The sequence below is a fragment of the Mustela nigripes genome, chromosome 2 (assembly GCF_022355385.1).
Source record: "Mustela nigripes isolate SB6536 chromosome 2, MUSNIG.SB6536, whole genome shotgun sequence".
NCBI classification, from domain to species: domain Eukaryota; kingdom Metazoa; phylum Chordata; class Mammalia; order Carnivora; family Mustelidae; genus Mustela; species Mustela nigripes.
This window is the reverse complement of record NC_081558.1, coordinates 124,761,281-124,784,290: the sequence shown is the minus strand read 5'-3', so window position 1 is coordinate 124,784,290 and position 23,010 is coordinate 124,761,281. Positions and strand designations below refer to the sequence as shown.

At 35.7% G+C, this 23,010-nt stretch overlaps 1 protein-coding gene and 1 long non-coding RNA gene across 3 annotated transcripts in view; one reads left to right on the top strand and one right to left on the bottom strand.

Moving 5' to 3' along the window:
* Nucleotides 1-3,923: 3,923 nt before the first annotated feature.
* The window catches only part of SLC2A2 (solute carrier family 2 member 2), a 32,705-nt gene continuing 13,618 nt past the window's right edge, over nt 3,924-23,010 (bottom strand). For both annotated transcript variants that reach the window (XM_059391554.1, XM_059391555.1), the window contains exons 4-11: nt 20,474-20,598; nt 17,786-17,901; nt 16,744-16,906; nt 16,061-16,248; nt 13,226-13,330; nt 9,886-9,987; nt 8,801-9,004; nt 3,924-8,714 (exon numbers count right to left, since the gene is read on the bottom strand). In XM_059391554.1, the coding sequence (XP_059247537.1) occupies nt 8,514-8,714; nt 8,801-9,004; nt 9,886-9,987; nt 13,226-13,330; nt 16,061-16,248; nt 16,744-16,906; nt 17,786-17,901; nt 20,474-20,598 (1,204 nt within the window). In that variant the 3' untranslated portion in view covers nt 3,924-8,513. The remainder of the gene's footprint in view (nt 8,715-8,800; nt 9,005-9,885; nt 9,988-13,225; nt 13,331-16,060; nt 16,249-16,743; nt 16,907-17,785; nt 17,902-20,473; nt 20,599-23,010) is intronic.
* Nucleotides 16,864-23,010, top strand: part of LOC132012051 (uncharacterized) — a 49,544-nt gene continuing 43,397 nt past the window's right edge. The window contains exon 1 of the long non-coding RNA XR_009402510.1: nt 16,864-16,950. This is a non-coding gene — a long non-coding RNA (uncharacterized LOC132012051). The remainder of the gene's footprint in view (nt 16,951-23,010) is intronic.

The window sequence follows — 23,010 nt, the reverse complement described above, 5'->3', positions numbered from 1 at the left end:
CTCTAGTATGAGCTTATCTACCACTTTCTTTGCTGAAAAGGGACAGTTAATCTGATACAAGCAGCCTCAATTTTTCTACTCTTTATCCCAAGATGTTTCCATATCTTTATTCAGTTTTCACTTTTCTCTCACCTTTCTGTCTCCTTCTTCCTAATATCACTACCTGTGATTTCTGTAACACACTTTCCCATGCTTTGCTTATCCTCCTCTCATCCTAAAATTCTTCCTCTATTTTTCTTTTCCTTTAGTCTACAAACACATTTACACATTTCCCAAAGTAATGAAACTTCATATTGTTTCTCAGATCACAGACCACTTTATCTTTTTTTCTCACCACATATTTTTAAAAGAAGGTTAATTTCTCCCACATTTATTTTTATCCTATTACTAACATAATATACATGCACAATGAAAACAACTTAGACTGCATACTCACACACACGCAATCTGAAATCCTACCACCCATGGATAACCACCAACCTCTGTTAACATTGTTCTCTCTCTCTCTCTCTCCCACTCTCCCTCCCTCTTTATACCCATTTCTCCCTCTTTATACCCCTTTTTACTTTCTCAGTCTCTCTCATCTCTCCAAAATCTATTGTTTATATATAATCTCATTTGCCTTTTTGCTACATAGTTTTTTTTAAGGTTGATTTACTATTTTAAATTAAAATGCTATTGAATTCTTTTTATTTTTATAAAATAATGCAAGTCTATAATTTAAAGGTCAATAACAACACAAAGCTTATATTAAACCTATTAAAAAACTATACACAACAGTTTCTTGCACCATTCCTTTCCACTCATGCATTTCCATATAGATGAACACTTGAAAAGTTTGTAGCTATCCCTTAAAACTTTAATTTTTATATTCTAATTTATATGCTGTATTGCTCAGGGTCCCAGTAGAAATGAGATGATTAAAGAAGTTTAATGAAGATATGATTTACAAAGGAGAAGGCCAAGTTAAGGAAGCAAAAAGGGATGAGAAAGCACCTGGGACTTGTATTAGTGGAACTAATAATAGTAGGATGCCATTATCAACTCTAGGATTGATGGGGCAAGGTCAGAGAAGCAATTACTAGAACACAATATGAACAGTAGGTGGAGGAGAGGGCCCACCTTCCAGAGTTGTGACCACGGGTAGAGGAACGCAGACACTGTCCAGCCAAGGGTGGGATGGTCAGAGCTATAGGAACCAATAGCCTACTTTCTACCTCTTCCTGTCCTCCTGGTTTCCGCTAATACATCCCATTAAGCAAACCCAGCTAGAAGCTAAAGACAAGAACCCAGATGATAGTCTGAAGAGACCAGCCTTCTGAGGCACAGTACAGGTTAGAAAGGGTTACAATAGATGTGCAAGAGCATAGGGAAAATTACCAGCACATAGGTCTATACTAATATTTTTTGCTTTATGAATTTATATGTTGACAACTATGATAATAATTAAGTGCTTTTCTCACACTTTCTCACATTTTCTTTCTGTATATCTTATAGTGTAGTACTTTATAAATTTTATTTTGAAACAAAAATTGTAGCAATATCCAGTGTTTTACATAATTATGTAAATAATTATTCACTGCCCAGCCAAGTAGTGTACTATGATGTTTTCATTTTATAACATTCCCTACCTTACTGTAGCTCCACAAATTCATAATTACCCCATGTCTTCATTTGTATAGTTTTCTATGTGTTTGTCACTATTTTTTCCCCTAAATATCCCAAATTATTCTTCATATGGCCAAACACATCAGTGAATCTTTCAGTTCTATTTTTCCCTGGAACATTCTTTTCCTTGCTTCAGGTTTAATCAGTTGCTTTCTTGGCCCTGATGCTAGCTCTTCACCCATGACTATGTCCTCAGATTCATCTTTCCTTCTTCCCTTTTTCTGAATTCCACATCTTACTTTCTTGTGGTTTTCTTCTTTGTTTTGGTAGAGTACACTATCTACTTGTTTCATGAGAGAAGGTGCAGAAGAGGTAAAATTTTGAGTCATGTATGCCTGGAAATATCTTTATTTTACTTTCACAGTCAATTGATAACATGTCTGGGGAGAGAATTCTAGGGTGAAAATCGTTGTCCTTCAGGATTTTATAGGCTTTGCTCCACAACGTTTTTAGCTTCCACAGTTGCTGTTCACATATTACACGCTGTGATGACTCTTGTTCCTTTGTATGTGACCTGTCTTTCTTTTCTTAATCTCTGGTGTTCTGAAATTTCATGGTGAAATTCTGGACTTTGTTTATTGTGTTTGACACACAATAAACTTTCAATCTCTTCTTGTTTTTCAGCTCAACTCAGCAAAATTCCAATATAATGTGTCTTTAATAATTTGCTCCCCTCTATTTTGTTTTTTCCTCTCTTTTGAACTCCTATTGTTTGGGTAATGGATCTTCTGATTTTCTAGTTTTATTCTGTACCCTGCTCCCACCCCAGCATTTATTTTGTGAATAACTTCTAATAACTGTTTTCAAAGTTGGAAATATTATCTCTTATTATGGGCAAAAGCATACACTTAGTACCCAATATGTGCCTAATATTCATTAGACCAGTTCTTTCCAAACACTTTTCATAATTGTCCTTCTCAGTGGATCCTGACTCTGCATGGTATGTTGCCCCAGAGTGTTAAACTTTTAGAGATACAAAACAAAGGAATACTTGGAAATAATGTTACCTGTGAAGCCTACCTTAATTAAGGTGGCATAAGAAATAGTATATTTTGGCCCAAGTTAGAATATTTCAAATTTGGGCTTTGTAGAACAAGATAATGACCACTTTTGTTTAGCAGACTTTACCCAATTATTTTCGATGTGTATTGCTCCTGAGGGAAAGACCCATAAAAGTACAGAATGTAAAGCATCTGTTCAAAATGGAGGAGACAGACTTATGGCAAGTATCCATGTGGTATTACTGGAATTCAAACATATGAAAGCTGTCACAGGAATGAGTATTAAGGTACTTACTGGAAGTGAAAAATTAAGTCATATAGAAAGTAAATCTTATTTGGAAAATTAATTTGACAGTGAGGACTGAGTTTGCCCACTAAGTTATTTATGATAGGTATTTCCCATGAATCGAGCAAGCTAAATCTAAGCTCTAATGGTTTGATGTAAATACTGCATGTGATCAAATAGAAGAGTTTTATTTTATATGTGAAAATATGAAAATTAGTATTTCATTTCTCCCAACTCCTTCTCAATATATCAGGTTAAGCAAGTTACATCTAAGTGAAAGATTTAGTAATATAATTAATAGTCTTTTATTAAATCTTAATAAAATCTTTTTGGTATACTGCCCAGAAACTAACTGAAGAATGATTATAACAACTGGATAACAAGTCCTTCAACAGTATAAGTTCTTTGATTACAGCAAAATTCAAGAAGAAGTGTCCAATGGAGTTGTTAGCTGATTTTAAAGCTTATTTTCATTAAAAAAATGAAACATTTTTATGATTGATTTTTATGTGTTTTTTGTCTGTGGTTTGGAAATACTTTATGGAATGAATATTCCATTCCTAGAGTATTATTTATGAAAATAAATTTTTTTAGAAGATTTTATTTATTTATTTGAGAGAGAGTATGAGCTGGGGGGAGGGGTAGAGAGAAGGAGAAACAGACTCCCTGCTGAGCAGGGAGCACAATGTGGGACTCCATCTTAGGGCCCTGGGATCATGACCTGAACCGGAGACTTAAATTTCTTTTAAGATTTTATTTATTTATTTGGCAGACAGAGATCACAAGTAGGCAGAGAGGCAGGCAGAGAGAGAGGAGAAAGCAGGCTCCCCGCTGAGCAGAAAGCCGAATGCTGGGCTCCATCCCAGGACCCTGGGACCATGACCCAAGCTGAAGGCAGAGACTTTAACCCACTGAGCCACCCAGGTGCTCCCGAAGATAGACTTTTAACTGACTGAGCCACCCAGGTGGCCAAAAATAAAATTTTTTAATATATCTGTAATGATACAGTGTAATAATAGAATTTATGCTGAATACTCTTTAACAGTAAAAAATATCCATCCATTAATATTTTAATTGATTGAAAAATAAATAACTCAGGCTTATTATTGAGATGAAATTTAAAATAATGACTTTAAAAATTAATAATTCTATCAAAATCTGCAATACAAATTTTTTTCATTTGTGTACTACTAATAATCATAAATGCTAACTCAGTCCAGAAAACAGTGTTAAACATTTTGACCTTTTTGAATGAGACATTTTTAAACAAAAATATTCAAATTATAGATAGTCCTGTTGCAGAAACTCAGAATCATCAAAGAATTGTTTTAAAGCATTTAAATTTGTTTTTTGGGATAAAATTCCTTGGGGAAATAAAAAGGAAATAGGAGAATAAAGAATGCGGTAAAATTTCCAACTGCTAATATATATGTATATATATCTCTATTTACATATATTTTAATGGTTGCATTAACAAATAGCAATTAACAAATTAAATAGTAATTAACAAATTACTATTGTATTTAAATTCCATTGGGTAAATAGAGCACAACAATTTTTAAATATCATCATATGCTATCGTTTTAAAAATCACACCTTTTGCAGCTAAACAAAAATTGTAAAGGTCAACTTAAAAACCACTACAGTTTTTTTTCTATTTTCTCTTTCATACTGTAACTATTTGTTTTAAACTTTTATCCCTTTTATGAGAATGCAAGGGATTGAGCATATAGACAATGTTTTCTAAGTTTCGTGTCTTTCACAAAATTTTAACAAAGTATCTTATTCACAGTGGGAGCTCAACTAAACATTTACTGAAGAAATTATTTTTATTTTATCAAAGTGAGTCGGTTGTTCTTACCTAGACTTCAGGTTAGTTTTTCCTACTCTTGATAATCAAAACAACTGCCTAATGGAAATAAAATTTGAATTTAAAAAGTAACTCATGTGTTATCTTTAAAATGAGAATAGGAACAATACCATAAGAAAGAAACAAGGATATGTTACAGTAAGCCAATATTAATTTTCTTAAATGTGGTTATTTTTTATATAAAATAAAGCAACACTTAAGCATTCAGAAATGTATTTATTGACATAAAACTATAGTGTAAATATATCCCTAACTAAAACCAGTCTTTTCTTAATGATTCTTTCTAATGTACACCAAATTAGAAAGCAGTAAAAAACACCAGCAGATGGCTCAGAGTGGCTGGCAACAAATCTTTTCTTCTCAGGTCACTGATAGAATTGTAATGAAAAATTATATATTCTTTTATACTTTACTCAGCATCTCTGCTTAGGACACTGTAAGAACAAGATATTGCCTAACATTGCCTTATTTGCTGCATATGCTATAATCCAGCAAGAAGTAGCTTATGCACGCACACTGGTTTACATGTATATAATACTTCTGCAGTTTTTGAGGATTATCAAGAAGGTTTGGTCTTTTTCTGTGATTATAACTTGTTGAATTGCATTTAAATATACAGCATTTTACTTGTACTTAGTATTATTCAAGAAATATAGAAACCTTTTAAAAAATAACTTAGGTAAAAACAAACTTTAAAAATAAAATAAAAACTCATAATCAACTTGGAAATGTCAAGTTTGGGTTTAAGAATTAGATAGCCTAAAATCTCTATTATTTTTTCACCATTCCTTTGTCATTGTGAAATTGTTGCTTGAAATGAGAAAATGTTATCTTGAATTTACAGAATTTCTTGTACTCAAAAGAAATTTGGAAAAAAATTTAAAAAATTCAAAAAGAAAAGAAAAATTTGGAACTGTCAATATATATGACAAACTTTTATTTTAGCAGTATCTTTGTGAATACTAATTCTAGGTAGCATTTACTAAGCACCTCCTTTTATACCAGGAACTCTTCTTAGCACTTTACATTTAATCCTTACAACTCTCTGAGGTAGGTAATATTATTGTGCCTGTTTTACAAGGTCCTCAAATCAAGTTTCATGGATGGCAAAAAGCACACATGGGGACATTCATATCCTGGGCTTCCTGAGCTGCTTATTAGACTGTGAGCTCCTTGAGGAAGAAGGGGGCAGAGTCTTAGCGTATCTCAGTGCCATCACATTGCTGATTGCATAGAGGAGAAAGATCTTCTCTTCATTGAGAAGATCCTTTCACTGGTATCATGACAGTGGGCAATAGCTAGGTGTAGCAGGTGAGTGACCAGACCAAGAATTGTAATTATGCATTGAATAAGCTAAGAAAAATCACATTGTTAGGACATTAGAGTATGAAAAGACTTCCACAAAAATAATAGAGTACTATGCAAATTAATTATTCAAACTCACATCTGATTTCCCTACAATTGTATCTAATTAACCAGTGCCAATTTTCATCCAGTTGAAGACCAGGGAGTTTCTATTATGTTAAGATAGTTCCTTTGTCTTATAAAGCTTTAACAGTTTCTTACTTCACCTTAAGGTTTCTTTTCAACTCATTTGTATCTCTGCAAGGAAAAAAATATGGAATGGAAACAATGTAAATGGTTTCAATTTCTCTGAGGCATTAAACTCCAGGCTATGAATTTCTGGTGTTTACACGTTAGTTGAAATAAGTAGTTAGAACTTGAAAGTGGTCTTTTGGGTTCTTTATTTAAACTTTTACTACTTTATTTTCTTAGTAAATGAGATTGGAAATAGCAATTTGATTAAATCACATTCATCACCTATAAAAATGTTAAACTTCTTTATCTTTTAACTTTGGGCTTCTCAAAGACCACAGGCATCCTGAAGAAGAGGACAAGAGCCACACAGGAGCCATTCTCCTGCTCTTGTCCATTCAGAGTCCCCACAATTTTTCTAGAGTTCACAAGCTGGCACAAAAGTCTTTTGAACTATTTAAACTCACTTTAACTGTGTCCTGAGTCCTAAGTAACAATAATTTATTCCAAATTGATCCAAAGGAAATAAAAAGCAAAGTGAAAAGAAATCATTTTATGTTGTCTGGACTGCCAAATTATAGAAAGGTAAAACACTCTGGGGGGAAAAAAAAACAAGTGTTCAGCATTTTTTTCCCCTTCCGCACATAGAAAGTACTTTTTAAAAAGTACCTTCCTTTTATCCACATTAAAGCAAACATAAAAAGGATGGACTCTGCTCCACTTTGTGGGGAAAATAGCCTGGAGATACTTTAGCTCCCTGCTAAGCCTTTGGTATCCATCAGAATGTATTTCCATAGTTGTAAATTGACTATAAGTGAAAGTCTGTTAAATCATCTGTGCATTTCCAATTTGCCTAATAGGTAAAAGCACTTAGAACAGTGCCTGCCACATAGGACACAGGAAATGTTAGCAATAGCAATAGGACGGCTTAGATAGCATCCATATACTGCCATGACAAAGAAGGAACATCAAAGGGAATGACTATCTAACCAGAAAAATTAATAGGGATTTTGATCAAGTCTGAAATTGAGCATTCATGAAGTTTTCAGGAACCCATCTTTGGGATTTCTGGCATCCTACTCTTTCAATTTGTCTTGAAACACAAAATAGATAATGTGTTTTAACAAACAGAGCAATCCTTGATTTCAGATTTCCCTCAGACTGCTCTAACTTATTGAGAGTTTGAGGAGATATAAAAATGCCCAGCTTAATCACTGATTAAATGTATTTTATAAAAAATACAGCTGAGGAAACCAGGCTGTACTCAGTTTAAAAGAAAACTAAAATAGAGCTCAGAGGACTGAACTAGCAAGGAATTAGCATATGTTTATAATAGATATTAATATTAACAAGCTATATGACTAGATAGATATTATAATAGATATTATAGAATAGATATTATAATAGATATTAATATTAACAAGCTATATGACTGGTAAAAATCTTTTCAGTATTTAATCTTATAAGAATTATTTGGTCATCAAGCAAAGGAACTAACTTTTTTTCTGAGTCCCAGATTTGGTAAGCCTACCAAAAACAAAAGTTTTTCTTTATGAACATATATTAATATACTCAATAAACCATTCCACGTGAAAAGACAGAAAAAAATAAAATTTTAAAATAAAAATTCTAATAAAGAAAAGGCTAAGTGGGAGAAAATAGAAAATTTATCAATTTTAACATGGACCTTATTACCAACTAGCCAAAGCTCCTTTAGTATGAGGTCTGTGGGTAAGAAAATGCAAACATAATCATATTCAAATATGTAAATGAGCTGCAGCTTCAGGTTTCCAGTCACGTGCTTAATGAAGCAATAACATGATACATTGGAACTGCTTTCATTTTAGGAGAACCTCATTATAAAGAATAGAGCTCGAACACTATAATGTACTTGCTCTTTGGTGTAGTAAAATAAGCTAGACTTTTTGGTTCATTTAATTATAGAATCTTACTATCAAAAATAGATGCTCTAACTTAAAAAAAAATACTTTCTTTGGTAATTTTTGATGACATTTCTGAGAAGAGCCCATAAAAGCTCTCTAAAAAATAAAACAATTCTTTAAGACATAGATATAAAATTCTCAAAGAATCATCAATTAAAAACACACAACTTTCTTCCTGTTTCTGTTCTTGTCAAAAAAGCAGGTTATCTTTACACAGTCTCTGTAGCTCCAAGGAATTCCATTTCCACAGCAGCTTTTGGCACTTTAGCTGAGCTACTCTTCTTTCGGAATTCTGCTGCAATTTCCTCAAAGGACTTTCCTTTGGTTTCTGGGACTTTGAAAAATGTAAACAGAGTAAAGGCCAGGACCACTCCAGCAAAGAGGAAAAACACATAAGGTCCACAGAACTTCTGCATAGAGAACAAACAGAGTTCCAATTAGCAGCTGTTCTACTCCATCTCTACTCAGCAAATTTGCACAATAATAGACTGCTTACCGCAATGTATTGGAAACACAGAGCTACAATGAAATTGCACGTCCAGTTGCTAAATGCAGCTATTGCTAAAGCAGCAGGCCGTGGTCCTTGACTGAAGAACTCTGCCACCATGAACCAGGGGATGGGGCCAGGCCCAATCTCGAAGAAACTGACGAAGAGGAAAATGGCTACCATGCTCACATAACTCATCCAAGCCAGCTTATCCTGAGGAAAAAACAAAACGAAAATAGAAGTGGAGTTGAAACTATTGGCTGCTGCTTCTTTTAGCTAAGTAGACTCACTGAGTTCAGAAGTGACATAGCTCTGTTCTTGATATGTTTATGTGTAAAGAACTACAAATTATTCTTGTTTGAGACAAGTTTATTCAAGTCTGAGTTGTGCTTTTAAATGTTTTGAACTCTGTTAGAGGAAATCCTCTGGATTAGATTTTATATGATTCTCAGTCTTTTCCTGTGATAGAAGCAAGGCAAGAATCTAATGACCTTTGCTCCTATTCATACCAAGATTGCTAGACAGGATGCATTACCCTCCATGAAGTAGTGGACGAAGATGCTGGGTTGGCAAAGGCCTGGTACTTGTCCTAGGTCACATAGGTAGCCAAATGACAGAGCCAGTGTTAGAACATGAGCAGGGCTGACCCCAGAGACTATACTCTGACCGTTTTGCAACACCGCCTCCCTTGGCAACAAGTGCAGTTTACTTTGTGAAAATAAAGTCTTTAAACCCCAAAAGCTAGTTCCCCTTTTCTTTGCATTTCTCCCTTGTATTCTATGCTATTCCTCTGGGTTTATGTCATAAGTCAAACTCATTGTTTTTTAAGATTTTATTTATTTATTTGTCAGAGAGACAGAGAGAGCATGTGCACAGAGGGGGAGCAGCATGCAGAGGGAGAAGCAGGCTCCCCACTGAGCAAGGAGCTCAAGGGACTCGATCCCAGGACCCGGGATCATGATCTGAGCTGAAGGCAGATGCACAACCAACTGAGCCTCCCAGATGTCCCTCAAATGTTTTTACTTACAGAGCCTGGAGCACAGTAGGGCTATCATGTGGTAACCAAATACCTCAGTGCAAAAATCTACACTTACCAGTAGTATAAGTCCCAGGGACATGAAGATGGCACAGACAAACATCCCACTCATTCCTATTAGAAACAGAGAGCGTCGCCCTGCCTTCTCCACAAGGAATACCTGAGAAAGTTTTAAAAACATACTGACTTAAATAGTTTTTACTGCCAAAGAGGTCATTTTAATTTATACAGCTGGAAGGAGGCAGTTCTATAAGCCCATTTTACAGATGTGGAACTGAGTTGGGGGGTGACTCTTACCTCAGGTGGCAGAACTGATCTCAGTGATAATTAAAATATACCTGCTTCAATTAGTCACAATCATTTGAACAGGCCATTCTGAAAGAACCATAACCTTACCATCACTCTACAATTATTACTTGAGAACAATATTAGAGCCTGTATATCTCAGGTATCTTTCAGTAGATTTCTTAAACATTTAAAATGGCTCTACATAAAAAAGGACATTAATTTATCTTTTGATAATTATCCTATTATAAGTACAATGTTTTGTGCACTGCAGAAAACCTACACCTAAAATAGTATAACTGTTGGGTTGTCAATCATTCTCATCCAACTTTCTAATTGCTTATACAGTCAAATTACAACAACTCACCTGGCAACTTACAGAATTTATCACTTTACCAAATAGATCTGCATTTTTCTGGTGTTTCTAAATGTATTTGGTGCTGGAAGTGAATTATCCATTTGAAAAGATAAGACTTTAAAGCAAAAGCTTAAAGTGCTTTCTTATCCTAATTTAGGAGATATGTCATTGATGCCTTTGGGTCTGTGGACCTTTGCATTAATGGTTAACATTTATGACTAGCCAAGACCAATATTTGTTAAATAGACTCTTCTTACTTGATCCTTGGGATACTGCCAGGGTTGGTGAATCACACACAGAAATTATCTGTCATAATTTCTCACTTCAATGAGTAAATTGGCTTGGCTCATAAATCTATCAGTAAATCAAGAGCAATCTAATACCCTTGAGCTTTGCCTCTGAGAATATCTGAAACATTTGTTTTCCACTATAATGAAAGCCCCTTTCATTTCAGAGACAATACATATTTGGTTTCAGATCACTTCAGGATGATGAACCAACAGCCCACACTTACTATTGAGAAGGTAGTATGAAAAACACCTCTTGCCCAAGTTCATAACATTTCTCTATATAATTTGTAAGTATGACTTTCAAAGTTGACTTGATGACACTATGTCAAGCTATCAAGAAAATAGAAGCATTTCTTCAGGAATGAGGGATTTTACTGTTTCCTCTGTTTCTGAATAATTTTTACTAATAGGATAATACATTCTAAACTCACTCCTTGAGGGTGGAGATGTCTGCCTGACCAGAACCCTTGTCTTTGCCCAAGACATATGTATCACACAGATTCTGGATTCTACTGCTTCTTCTCTAGACCCATCTGTGTCCCTGTTCCCTCCATGTTTCTTCCTGTTTTGTTTTCTCTCAAGTTTACAGGCCCTCTTCTACTGGCCCATTAGTGTGGAAGAAAATGTGAAATGTGGAAACATAATTCAGCATGGAGTTAGGAAAGTCTTTCTTTTCCCAAATACTCATTCAGAAAAAAAATTGATTATGTCCCTTCCAAGTTGGTGAAACATTAATATCTTATCAGTGCATATTCCTATTTGTGTGTCTTTATTGGAAAGGCTACACAGAATTCAATAACATTGGTAATTTAGAGGAGAGGAATTGGGTGACCAAAGGACTATCCTTTTTGTACTTTTTGATCCTTAAAACAAACTTTTCAAAAATAAATGTAATTAAAAATTTTAAATGTTATCTATAGCCCTGGAGGGTTAGACAGATGATTAGAGCTGATTTTAAAAATGTCACTCATCTGTTCAAAAACTTTCATAGAATTAAAGGATAAACTCTAAAAGCACATATTTAAAATAATCAAGAAAACTTTTTGAAACAACTCCTACTCCAGCTGGGTTGGGGGGAGGGGGGCAAAAATGAAATTCTGTATATGAATTCTGAATGCCTATAAATGCCTTTATAGGCATTTGCGATTTGGTTTACCCAATTTCGACAACTTGTTGTTTTACATACCTAATCCTGTTACATATAAAATGTTTTAAGCATAATCTCCATATTAGAAAAATATATTGAAGTAGGATTTGTAAAGAATATATCTCAGGAGACAAAAGAATGTGAGTAGATTACATCCCAGTAGCAGGCCTTCATCGATTTTGAGTGGCCTTTTGGCTTGAACAGGCATTATCTCTAAAGCGTGCCTACAGAACTCCTGGTGTTCCCTTGTTATCTGTTCTCCCTCTTTCCAAGGTCCAGCACTGTTTAATGTAGTCTGGACAAATCTGCTTTTTGATCTAGGTAGCTAGGCTGTAATTTATTGACCACCCTAAGGTAATAGTTAAAAGTCCATCTGCAGAGAATGAAAAACAAGTGACTAAAGTATATTGAATATAACATGGTGACCAACATTGGAAAGCACAAGCTTTTTGAATATCTTGTATTCAAAGATAAAAATAAGCCCAATATTCTTCATTTTTAGAGTGAATTACGTGAGTTGGGAAATTTTAGGGGCTTTTTGTTGTTTGTTTACTATTCTTAGATTGTTAATCTGTTCTTAGATTATTTATGTTAAATATTATTGTCAAGATACTGAATCATTCATTGTGTAAGGCATTCGGTCTTGAGAAGACTATGTGACCTTTCTTCTTGTCAGAAAAAAAATAACATTTCAAAAGTAATAACGTTTCAAGTTATACCACTTCCACTCCATCTGTTATAATATCACACAAATTTTTATGCATCACCAGAAGTTATGGCCTTGTGAGCTATCTGGAAGCTCTCTCCATTAACCTAATATCATAAGAATTTGCTGAGTCTGTTTAACCATGTTACAGGCATAGATATGTTACAGAAGGCCTTATTTTTTTAAAGCATTTTTACCAAGACATCAGGATAAAAAAGAATTTCAACCATGGAAAGAGAAGAACCTAGGTAGAAGACCCAATATTGATAGAAATGACACATCACCTGATCCCAACAGATGTAAGTACAGAGCAAAGGAAAAGGAATCCAGCTATTTACACAAGGAAGAAGTCCTCTGTGCCCCAAGTCAGTTATTAATTCACAAATGAGTGACTAAATGGCATCCCAGCAAATGGGGACAAGCAGTGATCCATCTGTTCAGCTATGCTTAGTAGTATATTTGCATATAGGACTCTTCCCATGACCCACTTGGTTCTATACACCCAATACACATGAGCCATTAATTGCTGGTTGCTTTTAGATCACAAGGTGCCTCCCTCTGCCATTTCTGAACTGAGGAACAAGTGCATATTTATCTGGGGTATAAACTCACAGAGAGAGCCGTGAAAACCATGTTGATGGCACCAACTCCAATGGTTGCATAAACAGGTTGGCTGATTCCAGCTGTCTGAAAAATGCTGGTTGAGTAGTAAAAGATCTGTAAAGTAATAACAATTTAGCTTTAATCAAGAATCCTAACACTGATAGCTTGAAAGCAAGAAATATTTTAAGTTGTTTATTTTTAGTAGTTTCTATGGAACCATGGTCCCTAGAACACCCTAAGCATTTTATCTGTCCTTTCCTTCCAGGCAGTGAGAAACCACTATCAACCTTTAGTGTTTGAAACTGATTCCTTGAAGTTCTCCTTAAATTTAGCTGAAAACTCTGAATTTACATTATCTTGATATATATTTTTTAATTTTTAAACTCTTGTTAAGGTGTAAAATACATACAAAAGTACACACAACATAAGTATACAGATTATTTTTCACAAACTGAACACACCTGTGCAAATAGCACACAGATCAAGAAATAAATCATTCCCAGTCTTCCAGAACCCCCCAGAATATCTCCCTATTTTTCCAAGGAAGCTCTTCAACTTCTAACATCATGACAAATTTTGCCTAATTTTGTACTTGCTATAAATGGAACCACACAGTGTGAATTATTTGGTACCTAGTTTCAACATTACCTTTGCAAGAATTATCCATATAGTTGTGTGTATTTGTATGCTGTTCAATATCATTGCTTAATATTTTTTTATTAATAAACCACTATTTATTATCCAGTCTACTACTGATGGGTATTTAGGTAGTTGTCATTTGGGTGAATATGAATGCTGCTGTTAAGAACACTCTAGTACAATCCTTGTGGTGAAATATGTACACATTTGCATCTAGGAATAGAATTATTAGACCATAGTGTATTTATATGCTCAGCTTTGAAAGATACTGATGAATGGTTTTCCAGAAAAGTTGTGTCAATTGACACTCTCACCAGTGTGTATAGGAATTCTGGTTGTTATTGCTTTTAATCCAAAAATTTTCACTAATCTCAGCGGACATGGAGAAATCCTCAAATCTCTCTAATAGCCTTTATTATTAATTGTGTTTTTACATGTATAATGTTTTTTTAAAGATTTTATTTATTTATTTGACAGACAGATCACAAGTAGGCAGAGAGAGAGGAGGAAGCAGGCTCCCCACTGACCAGAGAGCCCAATGTGGGGCTCGATCCCAGGACCCTGGGATCATGACCTAAGCTGAAGGCAGAGTCTTAACCCACTGAACCACCCAGGCACCCTATAATGGACTTTTTAAGGCCATTCTGTCATCCTTTCTCATTCCTTCCCTATTTAACATGTCCTGTGCTGGCATCTCTTCTTGCAGATAGGGCTAATGGAGAAGGACTGTACAGATTGTGCTCAGTGAAGAGTAGCTTATAGCACACTGCACACTGTCCTGCATTTTTAGGCTGCCCCACAGCCTCAGTTCAACATTTCCTGGATGCCTCTAAGTCAGGAACTGCGATAGGAGCTAAAGCAGGGAGGTTCAGAATGACTACGTATGGTTCTTTTGGATACACAGGCAGAGCTGGAAAAAGGATACATATCTGGTCTCCAAACCCTGAAGTTACATAGAGTGTTAGATTAAGAGGGATATCAAGGACCCATTAAAGGAGGATAGAGATGACAGGAGAGAGTATTCAGCTTGTTGAGTGAGGTTCAGGTCTCCTTTTGTTTCAACAGGTAAGAATTACATTCTTTACCTCTCCCAAGGCTCTGCCCATCCACAAGTCACCCCCTTATGGATCTGTGATTAGCTCATAATAGAGGAAGCCAAAACCATATTTTTAACAGCAGTAAAGGAGGGTAAGTGATTTTTAAAATCTAGTAATTTTTTTTTAGCAAATGTTTATTTTTTTCTTCTAATAGCTAATTGCCAGTAGAACAGTTTTAGTCTGTGTAATGCAATGATTTCAGTTCAAAACCTAAAAGCTAGTGAAAACATACATTCAGTATGGTTTTCAATCATGTCTTATTTATTGCCCTTACTCCAGTGTCATGCCAGTTCACACTATTATTTTTTTTGTATGCTGGCTCTCCAAATAGAGTGAAAGTTTCTTGCATGGCAGGAAACTTCTTTGCAGCTAACTATTTGGTGTTATTTATTTATTTCTTTATTTATTTTCAAGTAGGCTTCACATCAAATGCAGGGCTCAACGCAGAACTCAATCCAGAACCTACAGCCCCAAGATCAAGATCATGAGTCTGATGCTCAACCAACTGAGCCATCTAGGCGCCCTGGTATACTTTATTTACATAGGTAAAACAGGGTAGGTGCCTGGGTGGCTCAGTAGGTTAAGTGTCTGCCTTCAGCTCAGGTCATGATCCCAGGGTTCTGGGATTGAGCCCCACGTCAGGCTCCCTGCTCAGCGGGAAGCCTGCTTGTCCCTTTCCCTCTGCACCCCCATGCTCACTCGCTCTCTCAAATAAATAAATAAAATCTTTAAAAAATAATAATGATACATAGATGGAGGGAACTATGGACTAAATCCTAAATTTGCTACTCAACTCTAGTAGAAGTCCCCTGTAATTTAGGGTGTTTTGGGGGGCATAATTATTCTCATTTTCCCTCTTTTGAATTAATTATAATTTTTGCTTATTACCTTCCATATTAATAGACATACAGTACCATTGATTATTGACATTTTTTAAAAATTCTAATCCAATTTTAGAAAGCAGATGCGGCAAAACAAAGAAAATTAATGCTCAATATGTTTTTTATAGTAAAACACGATGTCAACATTTTTAAATGCCTTTTAGCTATTTAATTTATGCCCCTTTCTTCCCCTATTTTAGGGGGTTAGAAAGTATTCTTAAACTTACCCCATTGATTCCAGAAAATTGCTGAGCCATGTGCAGCATCAGTGCTACTAGAATAGGCTGTCGGTAGCTGGAATTGGTGAAGAGCTGAATTATGGAGACTTTCTGTTCACTGGATGCTTCTTCTTTTTCTTTTCTCATCTCAGTGATGTCTTTGGTGACATCAACACCTCCTCTGAGTCTTTTCAAGCCTGCCCACAAATTGATCAAGTCGACACAACTCAGGTCAAAACAAAAGTAAATTTATTTTTGTTATGTTAATGAAAGAGCTGTAGTTCAGCAAAGCCCTTTCTATTGCTTTACAGCAGGAGTGTTGCAATTCTTTTTGTAAAATTAGATCCTGTTTTTAAATTTTGAGAAAAACATTTGACTTTTATCTAGTGACAAAGAAAACTCTGATCTTTGTTATCATAGAAGAATGATGCATGTAAAAGTCTTTTAGAAGCCTCTGGTTGAGTCCAATACCCTGCAGGTGGGTTTCCTATTTGGGCTCAAGTGTTTATGGGTTTGAAATGGCATGTGTGAGTCATATTGAAGTGATCTTGCACATTCTTTTTACATGTAATCATTGACTTCATTTAGAAAGTGCTCGTACCAACTTGACCAGTAAACATTCATGCACACTGTATTTCATTAGCTGATAGTTCCAAAACAATAGGAAGAAAAAAGAACATCCACAGACTTACTTTTCTTTGCTTTGACTTCTTCATCCAACTTGATGTAAAGGTACCTGGGACTTTCTGGACAGAAGAAGAGCAGCAGAGACTGGATGATGGCTCGCACAGCAGACAAACCAAGAAGGATATGCCATCGCTCATGATTGCCCAGGATGAAGTTGAGGCCAACAATCTGAAAAGGCAGGGAGGAAGCATGGCAACTGCACAATACTTAAGGTCTGCCTTCTGTAACCGTTGTTGAAAGTTATTTAATAGTGAAACCATTTGTTGAAAGCTATTTAATAGTAATCCCTGACAACTTTGACTCAAGTATGCCCAAAGCAGAAACTATTACTAGTGTGTCTTACTTCACTAAATTCAGGACTATGTGTTTTACAAAGAGTTCACCAAGGTTTATTTTCATTAACTTATATGGGTCATTTAGGATGGGAAACAACCAAACTTTTAAGAACACATTTAAAACCTAAAGCAACAACAAAAATCATGTGTAACTTTAGACCCTAAAAATTTCTTCTTCAACTACCCAGAAAAATAAAATGGGATTACATAAATAGAACAATTATTTTAGTGAGAACCAGATTTATCGTCCTATTGCAGTGGCTTACCCTTTGGATAATCCTAGGTTAGGGGTTCTGAGGACTCTGAGTCCTTGGGATAGAAGAGAATGATAGAGCCAGCTGAACAAAAAATTGCTATGGTAGTCATATACATATTAATTGTCTAGGTAAGGTGCCCAGAACAAAGGAAATCCAAGCAGTCAAAAATGTGGTTTCCTATTTGAAATCTAAACAGAATAATTAAATTCTAGACTAGCTCCTGGAGTTCAAGACCTGGCATGTTGGGTCATCTCTATTGCCAGTCCTACCACAGATCCAAGGGGAGAAGTGAGGAGTGGAGCAGTAATAATATAGCTTTGAGCTAAAAAGCCCAAGTCTCTATAGCATTCCCATTCCCAATGGTGGAACTAGTTTTTTCCGCTCTGTCAATCTATCAGGGAGGGAGAAGCTGGATAAAATAGAGGATGGGTGAGGTAGGGAATAGGAGTTTTTACCTGACTAATAAGAATGCCCGTGACAATGGCCAGCTGGTGAAGTGTGCCAAGAGCACCCCTGAGTGTGGTTGGAGCAATTTCACCAATGTACATTGGAACCAAGCCTGAAATTAGTCCTGCATAAAACATGAACATAAATGTGAAAGTGCAGCCAGGACTATTTCAATAACAATAATTTGGTTCAAGTATAGCCAGTATCCTGATTAAAAGGACATTTCAGAGTCTGTTGGAAGAAAGACCCCTTGTCCCCAGTAATAGACACAGTTTATGCAAAGAATATTTGTTGATAAGACTTGATTGAAGTTGTAGCTAGATATAGGAATAGAAAGAAATTCATAGCATTCCTTATTTAGTTAAAACCATTTAAAATCAACTCTCTACATCGTAATGCCTCAGATTGTCTTCAGAAAAGAGACTAAAGAATGCTTTAATAATATTCTTGGTCTAAACTCATGGTATTAAAGGAAGTTAGAACATATCTAAGCCAATCTCTTTACTTGATAGAGGTCAGAAACAGTTCATCCAAGATCATAGTACAATAGAGCTTTAGCATGAGAACTACAAGCCCTGAGTCTCCACAGTGTGGAAGTGCCTCAAGGTCACTGTTAAAGTGATGAGGGAGGTGTGGACGGGTGAGGAGGTTAAGGAATTCAGGGACTCTTCCTTCAATTACTCTAACCAGAGCAACCCAGCTTCTTTAATCTCTCCTAACAGTGGGCTTCAGAAAAGACTTTGGTGCTTAAAGGAATACCAAAAAATTGAAAAGTTCTAGGCAATTCTGCCTTCTATAGCTTTCTTAAGCACAGATGTCATCAGTCATGTTGGAAATGGTGGAGTATCCAGCCATTTGCTGAGTGCATGAAATGGTCAGACACTATCAACAAGCAAGATTGAATGCAATGTTTAGCATTTTTTTAAAGAATTTTAAAAATAAGGCTTGTCAGAGTCTTGCTTTTAGACAGTTTGTTTATAAAATAGAAATGTATGGTTTTTGTGTAAAAGATGAATGTGGGAACTGTTTCAGTATGTTTTTAATGCTTTAAAATGTTCTCAATAGCTCACATGAACAGTTGCATGATTGATGTAGCATCTGAATTTTGGCTGACATTTATATGTGCCTCTAATGTGTGGTCTGTTGATCTTAAATAAGAAAAAACACACTTATTTGTCCCCTTTTCAGGCTGTACTTTCTGTGTATTACCTCCTATTGTATCTCAAGAACATAATAATGTAGATAAGATCACAGGTCTGAATTCACACAAATTTAAAGTAAAAATGTATATCCTATAATTTTTAGCAATTTTAATGCTCAGAACAGAACCAGGCGTAATTTTAAAAGATTGTTGGGGAGTATGAATTACTTGGCTATGCTAGTGATAGGTAGCTCCACAATGTTTATAACATTTCTTTTCAATTTTCTCAAAAATATTTGTGATTTTTTTCATACTGTATTTTTTAAAATGGAGAGAGAAGAAAGAAGAATCATGATTTGGACCTCCTTGATAGTGTTATTCTTTGCATTTTACAAAAGATCCAGTTAATATATCTAAACCCAGGCAGAGAGAGTGCCAGAATTAATTCCTTCTGAGTCTAAATCTCTCCACGTGTTGGTTGCCTCTTCACCTTAATAAAGCTGTCCTTACTCTCAGCTATTTGTATTAACATGGAAAATAATGAAAAGAGACTTTTAATTAAGTTATTAACTTCTGGCCCTTTAGAATTTTGTTTAGAATTTTGTTTCAAGGGATCATTGAAGACACAGAAGCTACAGTCTTTTCTCTTTGCAAGTAAAAACTATAAACATTTTATACATTGTTTGTGCTCTTGTACCCTCCCCTGGCCCCAGTGCTTTGAAAGACGGTTCTGTGATTTGGGACAGTGGGTTAAACCTTGGCTCCAAACCATCACCATCAGGGCTTCACTGGCACTGAGAATCTAAAAATTTGGCCATCTTAAAGATTAGGTGATCCTCCCTTCACTCAGACCTCTGCTGATTAAATTCGCTTCTGAAAGTTTGAAACTTCCAAAAGTTTGAAAAGCTGTTTCTAAGAACTAGTGATTCCAGATACTCAGATGTTAGGTTCACAAGGAAGGGGAGCAATCCTTTGTCCATTATGAACTCTTCTACCAGCTGCTCCTGCCTGACTCCCTCTCCCTGAGGTCACACCACTGTAATGCTTCACCCCGCCATATCTGGAATCCATCCACTAAGGGAAGGAGAGACAGAGACCTAGGTGGCCAAGTAGGCCACAAGAGCCGAGTTGGAGGTTCTGGGTGTAGCAGTGTGCCACTGTCTTCAGCACAGCTGGAGCAACAGCAACAGCTAGCTTTTCTCGTCAGCTGACTGGAGGCAGATTCTGTGCTGAACGTTTTACATGCATTCTCACAAGGGCCCTACATTGTAGATACTATCTCCTTCATTTAACAGAGAAGGAAGCTATGAATTAAATAACTTACCTGTGATTATGCCACTAGAAATTGCCAGGAGCGAGAAGATCGTTTCATAACTCCCACTTACTGGTCGCAAACCTCCCTGACTCAGGACTTCAAGTTTATGCTATTGCCTTTCCCTTTTGTGATGCCATCTCTGGCTCAAAAACTTCCCTGCATGTTACCAATCTGCCTTTAAAATAATTTCCAGATGTGTGTGTGTGTGTGTGCGTGCGCGTGGGTGCGTGCATGACTTACCACAGTAGAGTCCTGATATGCTTCTTCCTGAAATTATAAGAATGTGAGATGGTCCCAGTTTTGAAAACCCCATCAGGAGAGCTCCAACTAATGAGAGAATGTTTGCTACCAACATGGCTTTGATTCTGAAAGTTTAAAAAGCAAGGATTACAAATTCAGCATCAAAACTTGATAAAATTATTTGCTCTCAGAGTATGCTAAGATATTTACTTAAGAGCAGTTATTTTAATTTTGCTGAGAAAGTTAGCTGGGGAATTTTAAACCATAATTGCTAGTTTGACTTATCTGTGGACTAAAGCTTTACCAGTAAGTAATGTTTATAATGAGAAAATCCGAGTTTCATGCATGTGATCTCCACATTTTAATAGAGATGATTCAACTGTACTGATGACTGGTTTGATTTAAGATAACCCTTCTGAAACTTTTTCAAACAGTTAACTAATTAAGTTTTCTACAAGTTGATTGTTTTAAGTGATAATTGCCTGGTGATTGCTACATTCAACACTTTAGTTGCAACCTATGACATCCTCTTTCTTTCTCCTCTTTCTTCCTTCTCTTTTTTCATTTCTCTTATTTTCACCTTCCCTCCTTTTCTCCTCCCTTCCTTCCTTTCCTCGCCTTCCTCCCTCCTTCTCTTTCTTTCTCACAAGTTTTTAGCTGATAATGTATAATGTATTATTTGCACATAGCACATATGATGTAAAGAGCTTCCAAAGTTAAATTTCTTTTAATATGAATTGTTTGGAAGTAAATTAAAATATTCTTTTACTTTAAGCCTTATCAAAGAGAGTACTCTTATTTTAGCATTGTGTGTCATATTTCCAGAACCTATAAATTAATGTCAGCCAATGTAAAATATGTAATAAAGCTGACAGTAGCAACAAAAACATCATTTTCAAAATTAATCATGTGAAAATGAACAATATTTGCAGATATCTGATACTTTTATTCCTATTCAATGGGAAAGTGGGGCACAAAAACCTTCTTTAAAATTCAATAGATGAAAGAAAAAATGAAACAAGATGGGATCAGGAGGGAGACAAACCATAAGAGACTCTTAATCTCACAAAACAAACTGAGGGTTGCTGGGGGGTGGTGAGTAGGGATAGAGTGGCGGGTTATGGACATTGGGGAGGGTATGTGCTATGGTGAGTGCCATGAAATGTGTAAGCCTGATGATTCACAGACCTGTACCCCTGGGGCAAATAATACATTATACATTAATAAAAAATAATTTTAAAAGTTTAATATATGTTAATAAAAAAATAACTTTAAAAGTTTAATGATGATGATAAGGCCAATAAAAGAATTTGAATGGACAGGTATAGAAGTATTTGTGCCACAGAGAAGTGTAAGGATCTTTTAATATTCTGTGTCAATGTTTCAAACTTAAATAGCAGAGCTTTTTCTAAGCATGTATCTTTAATACCAGATAGATTTTTTTTTTTCTGGAGAGTAAAATTATGTGTCTTATACTACAAAGATTACTCAACAGATATGATAGGCTTAATAATATCCCCTAAGAGTCCACATCCTAATCCTCAGACTCTGGGAATATATTGCCTTATATAATAAAAAGGTTTTTACAGATGTGATCAAATTAATGGTATTGAGGTAAAGAAATTATCTTGGATTATCCATCCAATGATGGACTCACAAGTATTCTTATAAGAGGAGGGCAAAAGAGAAGATAATGTAATGTGAGAAGTATGATTGGAGTAATGTGTATTGCAGACTGAATGAGGTCCACAAGCCAAGCAATATGGTGACCACTGGAAGCTGGAAAAGGGCCAGAAAAAAGGAAACTGGAAATGGGTTCTTCTCAGAAGCTGCAGCAGGAGCCAGCCCTGCTGACACCTTGGCTTCAGCCAAATGAAACTGAATTTGAGCTTCTGACCTCCCAAACGCTTAGGCAATACCTGTTGTTTCAGCCACTGTTTATGGTAACTCATTAGAGCAGTACTAGAAAACCAACATATGGAGAATGTCAACTACTCAAAGGGAGGGGAAACAGTGTTTTAGAGCTGGCCAGTTTCAGAGCTGCAGAGCAGAAAAAGACAGGGCTATTTCTCTGTGAAGTGCCTTTTCTCTACTCAAGGATAGAGAGCAAACAAATTCAATAACTTTAAGAAATTGTTACTAGCTCACTCGTAGTATATATTCTGTTAGGGAGAAAAACTCTTAAAAGATATAGCCTGAAAGTATATTTGATGCCAGGTTGCTCTAAAGTCCCTCTTCCTTACCAGCTAATGGATGCTGAAGCACTTTGTAAACTAAAGGATTTTAACTTCTGCTCAGACATGAGAAATGGACAAGAATAAATAATCCAAAAATACATGAAATCACTAAATCAGGGAAAAAGAAATACATTTCTAAGTGTATTTCTTCAAATTTTGCTCTAAATACTCCTGTTAGCACAGGGTTTAACACTGTCATCATAATGTCTTCATCATTAGAATCAGCATCAATATCACCATCAGCATTAAAGTAAGGCTACATTCAGTGCCTGCTTACTATGTACCAGGCATTGTGATAAA